This window comes from Xiphophorus couchianus, chromosome 4 (genome assembly GCF_001444195.1).
Source record: "Xiphophorus couchianus chromosome 4, X_couchianus-1.0, whole genome shotgun sequence".
Classification (NCBI taxonomy): domain Eukaryota; kingdom Metazoa; phylum Chordata; class Actinopteri; order Cyprinodontiformes; family Poeciliidae; genus Xiphophorus; species Xiphophorus couchianus.
Genome location: NC_040231.1, coordinates 6,323,827 through 6,336,592, shown reverse-complemented (window position 1 = coordinate 6,336,592; position 12,766 = coordinate 6,323,827). Strand labels below are relative to the sequence as shown.

The window sequence follows — 12,766 nt, the reverse complement described above, 5'->3', positions numbered from 1 at the left end:
ATCACTGCTCTATTTAGCTATTCCTGAACATAATCTCTGCTACAGTTATTGCTGGCAATAATTTTGTGTACTCTGTTTTATTCTCCATATTTATTAATACCAATTTTTTAAAATCTATTTTACCTGTATTTAACTCGTATATAAAAAACAAACAAAATGTATTATGAGACGTAAAGTGCATTCAAGTTTTTAGTCAGCCGGATTGCTTATATGAGAGAGCAAAATCAGTCCCATGATGCAGTACCTGTGTGCTTGCACTAGGTCGTACAGCAGACGTTGTGCCGCTAACATCCTGGATCTCCACCCGGCTGGACAGAACCCCGAAACATTGCGAAACCTCCTGGTAACAGATCCGCCTGATAGCGAGATGGAGATAAGAAATTAGCATAAATATAAGCTAAAGTAGAGTAGACAATAAACTGAGCAGATTTTGCCACTAACAAGGCTGAAAAAATACACCTACTACAAATGAGAACATATTTTGTGATAAAAGCTGTTAAGCATTTATTTTGAGGGTTTTTTTTTCAACTTATTGTTTGAATAGACAACTGACCTTGGAGACTCGTAGAGGGGAACTGTGCGAATATGGAGTTTTTGAATTTCATCAATGGTGCCGATGGTCAGTGTGCTGTTGTTAGCCAAAGCCAGACTAAAGAAATCACAAAAAGAGAAGCACCAACAAAAATAGAAATTTACAGGGGAGAAAAGAAAAAAAAGCAACAAAAAAAAAAAAAAAGAGGATAACTGTTGCATGTCCTACAAATCCAAACAGACATACTGTATAGGTCAATGCAGTCTCCAGAAAACACATGCAGAAAGCTGCGTATGCTAAAACAAAGTGCTCATATAGATCACTCTAAAAACAAACAGGAAGGAGAGAAAACACTGTTATAGCAAAAAAGTTTCCCTGCTGACCTGTCTGGGTAGCCCTCAGAGTTGAGTGGGCACATGTAATTGACTTCCTTCAGATTTACGTTGGAAAACACCAGCTTGTGGTTGGACGAGTAGATAACAGTGGGCCGGTCGGAGCAGGCGAAGACGTTTGATGTGGACAGCGATCTGAAGGTCCGCAGCACGGTGGGCTGCGTGCCAAGAGTGACCTTCTTACGCTCGCTGAGGGCCCCTGGGAAAACAGAATGAGGTCAAGGCGTATATTTAACTCTAGGTGGAAAGGTGGCTGTTCTAGTTGTTGTTAAGGTCGGAGGAACAATTTGCAGTAATGTTTGTCCTTGTGTGCTCAGCGAGCCCTGAGCTTTGTTTAGAGCCACCTGCCTTTACTGGTTTTATCTCGTTTTTAATTCGAGTGCAGTAAAGGCATATATAGCATACTCAGCATAGGGCCTGGCTCTGTCTTTTGATGTTCTGGTCTTCTCTCCCCTCTAACTAACATACTATGTCTGTGATCCTGTGATCTGAGCAAACCAAAGTTAATGAGTACATTTATATGCACACTCATACTGCAGTTTCTGCCTTGGTTTTATTCAATTTAGAGCAAGAAGTTTACATGAGGAGTTATCTGATTATTTTCAAATCCCTGTGTACGTTCCTGCAGCATTACCCCAGTCCTGAGTTGGGGTTTGAACAGGAGTTTCTTACCGTCTGCAAACAATCAGAGGAAAACTGTCTATTTATTGTTTACTTGGTTGAAAGAAAACTCATCTGCAACTCTGGTATTTGATTGGTTGTCAACAACAATTCCAAAGTTGCAGCATTTTTCTTTAGTCATGAGGCAGAATGGTATTTCAGACAGATGATATGACAATACAAAGTCATCTTGTGCACTGAGGAAATTATGTTATAATCTGTAATGACAATAAGATGCAGCTCTAATGGACTACATTTTAACACTTGACTGCACTTTGAAATCTCATCACTTGTTAATGTCCTGATGGGTAAATAAAGTTGGATGCAACTTATGTACCATTTAATGTGCAAATAATAAAACAAGAACACATAATTAATCTGGTTTACCCTGAGAAGTACATAACAGTTCTCATAATTAGAAAAAAAAATAGGAGAATTTTTGTAATTCTCATAATAAGAAAAAAAAACAGCCAATCGAGTGTATTCAAACAACTCAAAGTTAATTTACAGCTGGTGAAATCTGTGGTAAAATGTCTTTTTGTTGACAATTGTCCTATTATATGCAGTTAAGTGGGTACTTTGACAGGATGAAACCGTTTTACTGGCATCTATTGGCTTCCGAGAGCCACAATAGAAGAGTGCAATGCATCTTACTGAACAATATATTTACCTACAGGCAGCTTACAGTTAGCTGAAATAAAAACAAACAAAAAAAATAGGGTGGACCAATAAAAATGTTTATACCTCTGTCCAAATTAAAGGAAGATTGAAAACTGCTCTTGTACCTTAACAAGCTACTCGTTACAGTTTTAATTAGATGAGATGTGCTTCGTCGTCATGAAAACAAACACTAAGGTCAAAACTGAATGTTTTAAACTGTGACTTTCATGAAGAATTTAAGAAACATGCTTTCTAAAACCTTCACACTGAGAGAGTCGTGTCCTCCAGCTGCTAAGCAACAAATATGATGCAGTTAGGGAACTGGCTCGAGGATTTAAGCCTGAACACTAAAATGTACTAAAACTGGCCTTGAATGCTATAAATTCTTAATAATGCTGCTCCTCTGTTACTCGGTGTGTAAAATATAAAATGTTCTTCTAACACATTTCCTGCAAAATCTACAAAGATGATGCAGAGTGGAAACTGGAAAAAAATTAAGTTAAAAATATAAAAATGAGTTTAGGGTTTTCTATTTCAACATCTTCTCCTGCTGCACAACATTTATGAATTATTTACATTTATCAATGCCATGGATCTTATTCTCCACATTTTATCTATATATTGAAAGTATTCCTGGTTTAATGCTTTTGTATTAAACCTTTAGTGCATTGAGCCACTGAGTTAATGCTGCCATTGACAGTGTAATATTTAGAGCTGCAACAAACGATTACTTTATTAATAAATTCTATCAATTATTCTAATGATGAATTGGATTAGACAACTGGCACATTCAGCAGACTTTTTATTTAACTATTTAAGCCTTTTTATACATTACTGGAAATACATAAAACAATGCAAATTAACATTGCCTTTTTTGAGTCTGTCTGCTTTAGTTAATGACTGATTACTAAATTAGTTGACTATTATCTAAATAATGGAATAATCTGATTAATCCTTTCAATCCTAGTAATATTTGTTTTCCATTGAAAGCACTCCTGGCTCAGAGCTATAATTAATTATTTATAATCAGATATAAAGTTCACATTTTCATCTTATACAATGCATTGGGATGACGTCTGTTGGTAACCAGCTTACAGATACTGAAGTTCTTGGATTTCTAAAGCCTTTACAGTTATTTTGTGATAAAAGCTTCACTGGTAGTCCTACAGTTCTGATTGAAATAATATTCCTACAAACAGATCAATCTAAAAATGCAACGTTCTCAGATATAATGGGCAGAGAGTTTGTGTTGGTGAACCTACCAGTCTGTAGGTCAAGACCAAAGTAGAAGAGTGCTCCATCTCCCAGGGCACACAGCAGGTAGTAGCTGCCTTCAAAGGTGGTCATTAGGATGGAGCGAGGGATGATCTCTGAGGACATAAACAAGGCGCACATTTAGTTTTCTTCTGCAGGGAATAGTTACATCATCATGCCGCTAAATGACTGCCACACAGTCTTTGTGAGAAGAATTTTATAGGGTTTCTTTATAATTACATACTGCAGGATAAACTTTCTTCTTTCACTTTGTAATGTTTTCTCTGACTCGAAGCCTTTTTACATCTGTGGAACTTTCTCTAAAAAGTAGCAGTTGCATCATTAACTTTGAAATTAAGAAATTTGATCATTCTAAAGAAATTGTGTAGCAGACCAGAAAACAATGTCATCAAACAAGAGAAGAAAAAAAACATTCAATGGTAACAAAACCAGCAAAGAGTAAAGATGGGCAAAGTGTTTGAGAAACAGTTCTCCGCTTTCAGTAAAATAATAAAAAGGTCAACTTTCAAAGTGTTACATAAACTTTCTACTTCAAGTTTTCCAGTCCAAGTCTTGCAGACAGGCTACAGGATACCCTTCTTAAAGAGAGAGAAAAAAATGCAGACAAGTTTAAAAGGCTTAAAGATTAAACAACTGCCAGTCAAATACAGATGGAGAAACTGCAGCAGCATAGAGGGAAAGCAGGAGAGCATTGCAACAGAAAGGTAGAATCCATACAGCATCCCTCCAGCATGTTTTAAAACCCATTCTGTCCAGCTAGTGAAATTTTGAAACAAATTGAGTGATAAGCTAAAAACACAAGCATTTTGTTTTCTTCTTTTTTTTAATTACCTCTAAAACTGAAGTGATTAAAAAATTCTTCTTAAGCAAACTAAAAATGGTTTGAATCACAAATAGCTGCATGAGCAGGCTGCAGTGTCTGTCCTAAGGTTTACTTTAACATTTATCTTTAAAATGAAGGGTAAAAAGTCTGCCTCCCAAGATGCTGCCCACATCCTGAAAGGCAAATAAATCCTCACGAGCAGACAGAGAGTCTCCTCCCTGAGGCTGGCAGAACAGCTCGCTCCTATAGAGCTGCAGCCAAAATCATTCAACCTCACACAGCAAATAAGGTTTATTGGGAAAAGTCTAAATTATTCAAGATTTTTTAAATATACATATTACAAAATAACTGTAAAAATAGTTAAATATTACAAGAAGGTTTATCAAAACCAAACCCAAGTCATCATTTGGCTTTTAATGATGACTGAAATCCCAACATTATTCATAAGATCACATATAAGACGTGTTTCATGGGATTGAGATCAGGACTTTAAGATGGCTACTCCAGAAGATTAAGACTTTGTTATTCTTAAGCCACTCTGTAGCTGTGATCTGGCAGTTCTTCTTCATGAAATGTAAACAGAAATAGGATGAGACTTTAGAAGTTGAAGGATTTCTCTTTGCAAAATACCAAAAGCTATTTTTCTCATTTTTTATTTTTCTCCCTTTTTTGATTTGCATTAGAATTCACCTGCACATTCACACCTCCCCAAATGAACCAAACTTTCTAGTTTCAGTTTCATTAAAGCAGACTAAATAGGCCTGGTGTGGACGCACCCTTAATGTCAGACTAAGATAAAGAAAAAAGGTTAGTCTTCTTACATAATACATGTAAACATTTCTGTATATATGTGTATGTAAAAACATGACATAATAATCACACAAATATGATATTGGTTTGTTTTACAAACCTTTAGGTGTTAATATCCATGTTGTTTACCCTTGGATCTCTGATTTTGCAGAACTAAGCACTAAACTATGCAACATAATACACCCAGCTTCATTTGACAACATTTCCACCTGCCCTCATGTCAGACTGATTTCCCTTTTTCCAGTACGCTCAGCTCTATTTTCCCCTCTCACCTCCGCCCAGCATTTCCTTGTGCAGAGCCGTGAAACAGGGCAGTTTGAGCACACGTGCAGAGATATCGGTCCATAGTCCCACAGCGCAGAGCGTGGACTCGTTGCCACCCTCCCCGAGAGGTGTGATGTCCAGGCAGGCCACCTCATGCTCCATCGCTATGGTGCTGAGGAGTAGGAGGAGGAAATGAGAAAATCATAAGCTAGCTTCCACGCAGGTTCCATGGAGGAGTGTGTCCATGACAGCAGACAGAGATGCATAGAGATAGTTGGGGATAACTGTGTTAATGTCACTGAGCAAGACTTTCGACACAGTTTTTATCTCATGTGAGCTGGAATTTCTTAAATATTCAAACAATCAGATGTTCAGTCATACATTAAGGTTGGATTAAAAATTTAGGACAATGTAATTGTCTGTTTTAATAACATTTCCAACTAATTTTTTTTTAGTTTTTCTCCAAAATGATACCGTAGGTATTTAATATCTCAAACTAGAGGTACTTTTACAAAGAGACAAAAACACTGGACATACTGGTACAAACCAATAAAACATCTGTAATGTTACAATCTGCCCTATCTCACTGTAAATTATCCAAATGATTCCTATAAGCAATGTAAAGATAATGAATATTTTCAATTTGCTGAGTACATGCGCTTCAATTGCTTCTGACAGGAGAGTCTTCAACATGTGATTAAGCAAACTAGGCCTGTGTAACATTCAAACTAGTTTGTGCCCCAGAGCAAACCAGCACGTTATTGATGCAATCCAAACACTTCTTCATAGCCCTGATGAGTCTCTTTTATCATTTTATTACTTACAAGCACTCAAACAGGAAACCAAACATTGTGCTTCAAGCGGCCCTGTTGGCCCCTTTACAAGCTGTTTCTCTCTCAAAGACAGGGAACAGAAAAAAAGAAAATACATTTTGTATTTTCTGTTTATTGGAAAGGAAAAGCAAAAATAAACATTTATAATGCACCATGATGGTAAAGCGCGGTCTGAAACACCTTGAAGCTGCACTCAGATAAAAACAACATCACGGTGTGCCTGAGGACCTCTTACCAGACCTTCAGGCTAACACAAAACCTCAGTCTTCAAACTGAAGGCAGGAAACTGATGGATAATGACACAATAACAACGAGTTTAAAAACATTTAACGTTAAAGAGCTACTTTGATGCATTTAATAAATAAACACCAATTCATTCCTTTTTTACAGCGGGAAGCTATTTCTACAAAAGGTATACCACAGAGCACAGTGTGTTCTCATTATACACTGTATACTAATGGATGTACAAGCATCACTCCCACCATCACATATTATGATTATGATTGTATCAGTCTTACCATAGCTGATACAAGATTCATGCTTTTATTTGAGGCATTGGTTACAAATTTAGACATTAAAGGATTCAGCTTTTTTTTCCTAATAACACATCTGAAAATACATAAAATCTGCAGCAAGTTATTTGATCGAGCTAATAGTTCAGAATTACCAGATTAGAGACAAACAATGATTTGAACTAAATGTCAATGAAGCAAATCAGTAAAAAAAATTGTTTTTTCTTTGCAAATTGGATTAAACCCACATATTTTCAACTAAAAATCTTCCATCACAATATTTATTAAAGATTTAGAAAGTATAAAGATTAGCAGATAAAGCTGTTCACTTGTTCATCATTTTATTTAATAAGAAAACATCTTGACATGAATTTTCCAGGAATAATTAACAGTCTGCAATCTGTGGTATTAACTTGTTTTCTTAATATTAGTTTACACAAACAGCAATAAGATGAAAATAAATATTGGAACACTTACTTATTGGACTGATACCAATATGTTAAAAAATGACTAATATAGGTCAAAACAGATGTTAATGCTGACGAATTGTGTATTTCTATTTAAAAATAAATACATAAATAAAATAACTCCTCCAATGTGATTGCATTAAAAAAATTCAGCAAAGAAGAAAAGACAGTGAAGGCAGTGATGTGAAGACAAATCTTTGATGGCAGATGATACCAAACAGGATGGTACAACCAGTTTTTGAGATAAATCACTATTTCACACAGTGCCAGGTTAGCATAGATACCCGTTATCCATTGCTAAGTAAAAATTCATATTTAAGACAAATTTTTGAATTTGCTCGATCTATCTTTGAAATTAAAATTGTTTTGATGATCTGAGACCTTCAGCTGCATGTCGTAAGTGATTCCCCAAGTATTCCTACCTGATCTGTTTGAGTTCTCCAGCGAGGATCTGCAGGTAGTACAGGGCTCGTCCCACAGCAAGCACCACTTGTGTGTGATTGCAGGCAGCTACGCTGATGTTCTTGCCCTGCGGCTCTTTCCATTCACTAACCAAGGCCTTGCTGTCCTGGACCACCAAGCGCACAGAGCCTGATGTGATCTGAAGGGACACCGAGACCTTTTAGGAACAGTAACTTGGCAGGAAAGAAAATTTAAGAGGAAATAAAGAGCAAAGCTTTTCTTGTGGAACTTAAGAATGAAATCTTTAAAAAGGAGAAAAAAAATTTAATAGAGTTGGACAGAGCAAAAATAAACAGCTTTCTATTGATTGTCAAAGGAGATACTGAAACAATGTTTTAACAGAATTACCTGTATAGCAGATACACACTGAATGTTGAAAACAAGTTAGAAGGAGAGTACAAACACACTGTTGTCTGATTTAATAGGAACTATCAGAATGTACTGTCCTTTATTGGAAAATTAGGCACTTAAATCTGACAGTTCATCAAAAATTAGCAGTCTAATAAAAGACTGTAATGTTGTGTCTTTTTATATGAAATATATGATAAGGAAACACTCATCTTTGTTTTTTTTTTAACAAACATGTTTATCAGTTGTTTATTTTCCCTCCAACTGTATCTGTAAAAGCTTGAGAATACAATGTCTGAGGCTAAAGCAAAAAACATTTATTATTCTTAACTGTAATGATTTAGAAAGAGCCATGCAGCAATGAAGAGACAAAAACAAAAGAAAAGGAGCTACAGAGACCTCATTATTAGACTGCAGCAGGTACAGTGAGGAGTGGAACTATAAATGGAGATGTTGCGCTTTTTGAAAGGCCCATATTACGGTTGTGTAATGAGACGTGAAAGTAGCATATATTTGATACAGGATGCTAAATAGAATCCTTGAAATCAGCTGCAGAAGACGGAGAACAAAATGGTTAGGGTTCTAAGGTTTGTTTTACTTTCCATGCAAAAATGAAAGAGCTTGTTTTAATTTCTATGAATGTTTAAGCTATTGTATTTTTTTTATTCATGTGATCTTTATATCCTGATGGTGTGTATCAGTATAGTCGCTAAATAAATTTGGAGTTTTATATTAAGCAGAATTGGTGCCCTTATGAGAGTGTTTTAACACAATCCTGCTTTAAGCTACAAACTTTCATCTCCAGGCTCACATACTGAAAATAAAATGCTACACAAGCTATTTCTACATTGTACACTACTTTGCTTTTTTATTTATTAATACATTTTTTACCATAACTTTTTAATTGGTAGAATGCATTAAATATGGCTGATTTTGCTGACATAAGGTAACAAACAATTTTGGGCAAGATTTGCCCTCGAGAACATTGAAAAGAACATATTGGGCAATCTCCAACACTGTAATTAAGTGCCTTGCCAAAGAAATAACAACCTTTGATTTATTTTATTGGGAATTTTTCATGTTGCATATGAAATTTGCATTTTAATGTGATATGCCCAATCTAAGTAGCATATAATTAAAGTGGAACCATGATGAATGGTGGAATTGTATTCAGTTCCCCTAGAGTCACTACTTGGTAGACTCAATTTTCTCCTCATTCTTTGAAATGAATTCTTTCTTAACCTGAGATAGACTGGATGGACAGCTTTTATGAAAAGCAATTTACAAACCCGATAGTTTTGTATTTAGTTCTGGAGATTGACTAGGTCATTCTAACTTTCAACTATTCTCTTATTTACACCAGGGATGGCCAACTTCAGTCCTCACTAGACATGGTCCTATATGTTTTAGATAGGTCCCCGTCGCCCAACACAGTAGAATCCATGGTTGATATACTTCCTCTGTATTTTATCAAGTTCTGCAGAGGCTTCATAATGAACCATTCATTTCACTCAAGTGTATGAAACCAGGGGTGAATCTAAATCACCCGATTTGCACCATTCCTTTGTGACTCTGGCTTTGTGGTTGCCGTCCTCCTGCAGAAAGAGCAGTTAGGCCAGGGACATTTTTCAACAACTTATTGCTTAATGTACATGAATATGCTTTCATGATGCTGTTTGTTCTCTTACGTTTTATAATAAACCTTTACAGACCAGCTGTTTTCATACCAACACTAATTAGACAACTTATGAAGGGAAATAGTTGCTCCCTATTTGTTGAGGCTGAACATTTATATTCAGCCTCTTTATGTTGAGGCTGAATATAAATGTATATTTGTTATATGTTAATTTGTGAGAACAGCTTCATACCACTTATAATCGTCTTAACTTCACAAATATGAGATTTATGAAAGCTAGAACGTTACAAAACACAAAAAAGTTAAAGGAGTATGAATAGTTTTGCAAGAATGATGCTATAGTGATGATACTAATGGTTTATATCAAACTACAATCCTCCAAATCTCCTAAGAGAAAACAATGCAACCCAAGTTAGCAATGATGATAAAATGCCAAACGCAAAAGACTAGAGAGTCTTTGACAAACAAAAATGTGGTGCTTTTCATCTGGAACAAAATAAATATGCAGCAAAACATCTCCACGATAGAAATATATGTTGTCTCACAAGCGCGACACATATCTCATAGTTGTTGCATTTATGACCAGTTCTGCTGTTAGATCCACATTAACTTGTCTGAGCTCTGATTTGTCCCCTTTGAGGGGAGTACGTAGTCTTTTCTTGATACTCAGCAATGTTTAGAAGCTGCGCCTTTACATTCTGGGTGTTACAGAACATGCTGAGGAAGAAGGCACATTCAGCCTGCTTGAACCTGTTTACCAGAATAAAACTGCACACCGTTTTTACAGCGAGGTTAATTAAAACAGCAAAGCTGGTGCAGGATGATGGACCAAAATAATGAGTTGCACCGATGCTAAAAGGCTGAAAAGGCCTGTAGAGTCAGGCATTATGCACATCATGCATTATAAACAATGCTTTCATGTTACATGAAGTCATTTTATTTATAGTGTGGGGGACCAGTTGCTGGGGACTTTAGATCAAGGACCCCCCCTTCCATTAAAATGATTCTATTCTTGTTCCTATGAATATTTTGCTTTGTTTTGTTATTAAAAAGCACTGTGATTCATTGTCCATGTGAAGCTGTACATTCATATAGATGTTGATAACTATTCTGGCTGAGAGTGAAAGGAGTTTAGAAAAGCATCACTTTTGAACAGGCGCTTAGGGCAGCTTTGGGTCCTAAGTGCTTGCTGTGTTGAAGAAGCCAAGTAGTAGATAGCAGCCTGAGTGTGACGCACGTTGGATTATGGATGTTGTTTGTGTTTCGAGGAAAAATAGGAAAGTAAAGGAAATTTACAACAACCGCATGTCTCGACATCACTTTTGTTTGAGTGTGCAACAATAGTTCATACAAAAGTACTGCTGTGCACACAGATTTTTATGTACTTATATATTTAAAAAGACAAATTTCTGCACCCTGTTGCGGTTGATTCATTATATTGCTGTAAACAAACTACTACACAAGTTTTCTGTTATTGTCAATGTGACAGCTAAAGGAAAAACAAAATATTTCTCATTCTGAAACTTTAAAGATGAATTTAAATGAAAATAAACTATCAAAATAGTTTACATTAGCCCTGAAGGACAGAGGTGTGAAACCACTTTTATTACCTGAATAATATAAATAACTACTTTCATTGCGAGGTAGTAGAAATCTTAACATTTTAGAATATTAAAGCATGAGCAGAGCTGTCACAAGGGCCTAAATATTTATTTGTTAGAATGGCCTGCAGGAATGATCTTCATTAAAAAAAATACAGGTTTAAAGTTGAATTTAAATGAGGCACAATATTTATTACAGGCAAGTGTAAAATGCATGAAATCTTTTTGCTGTCCTTATACTTTGGACTATCCAAACAAATCACTTAAAAATCTGATTCAGCATAGTGTTCATAAAATAATCAAAGATCACAATTAAATATACATATTTACAAATTAATTCTGGATTTTTGGGACAATTAAGTCGATTTTAAGTTGGAATGAGTAAAGATTGCAAATAAGATCAACAAACTTAAATTTAAATATTTTTAGATAGTCAAAAATAGACTTTAATAGACAAACAAAAAAGAATCAGATATATACATGAGTCATTCCTTGATGACATATCACTTTGTGGTTCTAATCTTAAAGTCACATACTGCCTGGAGAAACTGAGTGGAAAATGGTTTTGGGATCGGATTTTAAATAAACTGCAGTAATAATCCACAGATCTTTAATAATTAAAGCCTCGTAGGGACAGTAACCACAGAGATGCTTTCACTAAGGCTTAATATTGATGGGATCAGCAATCTTAATGGTTGTTGTAATTTATATCGGAGGATATAAAGATCCAAAGTGCTTTGGCACAACTTCACCAACTTTTACTGCATGGAGAGAGAAAGAAACCTGGTGATGCAACTCCTGCAACACCTGAAGTACTAAGAAATTCAGTTATTACCATTGGAGTTTGAGCTTCTGCCTTTAAAAAATAGCACTGATCCATTAATGAAGTTATTTCAGTTTTTATTTAAATATCCCAGAATATAAACTGTAAAATATTCCAACCTTATCAGCTCATATCTCTTAAAGATGCTTTAATGAGTCTTACTACCTCGGCCTCAACGAAAACACTGAAATCAGAAGGCTCTGCTTCATTTGTTTAACTATCCAGACTAAGTTTGACTGATTCTATTTATGTATTTGAATGCAAACAATGTAGGACTTTAAAATTCAGGATGGGTTACAAACCTGAATGAGTTGTTTGTGTGCAACATTTCCACAATAAAATGTCTGCTGGTTGTCCACAAAACCTGGCAGCTCGGTTTCCTCAACTTCCTCTCCGCTTAGCATCAACACTCTGGGAGGAAAAGAGGAGAAAAAAGTAACAATATACTAGATTTCTGCAATCAAACTTTATGCCATAAATATCCAGCAGGTTACACAGTAGACCCTCACCTCGTCTGACCCACGAAAGACAGTACCAACATATCATCTGTCTCCCGGCCTGCCTCAGAGCGAAGTGGCCACAAACCTGGAGGGGAAGGATTCAAGGATAAAATGTAATTACAGCACCATTCTGCAGTGATCGAACTCAATCTTTAACTATTCTATCTG

The 12,766-nt window shown here is 35.8% G+C and overlaps 1 protein-coding gene across 1 annotated transcript in view; it reads right to left on the bottom strand.

The window, feature by feature from the left end:
• ddb1 (damage-specific DNA binding protein 1) overlaps nt 1-12,766 on the bottom strand; it is a 48,798-nt gene that overhangs the window by 18,773 nt on the left and 17,259 nt on the right. The window contains exons 11-18 of the mRNA XM_028014673.1: nt 12,608-12,683; nt 12,401-12,509; nt 7,651-7,829; nt 5,425-5,588; nt 3,507-3,614; nt 916-1,123; nt 554-649; nt 245-356 (exon numbers count right to left, since the gene is read on the bottom strand). Coding sequence (XP_027870474.1) covers nt 245-356; nt 554-649; nt 916-1,123; nt 3,507-3,614; nt 5,425-5,588; nt 7,651-7,829; nt 12,401-12,509; nt 12,608-12,683 — 1,052 coding nt within the window. The remainder of the gene's footprint in view (nt 1-244; nt 357-553; nt 650-915; nt 1,124-3,506; nt 3,615-5,424; nt 5,589-7,650; nt 7,830-12,400; nt 12,510-12,607; nt 12,684-12,766) is intronic.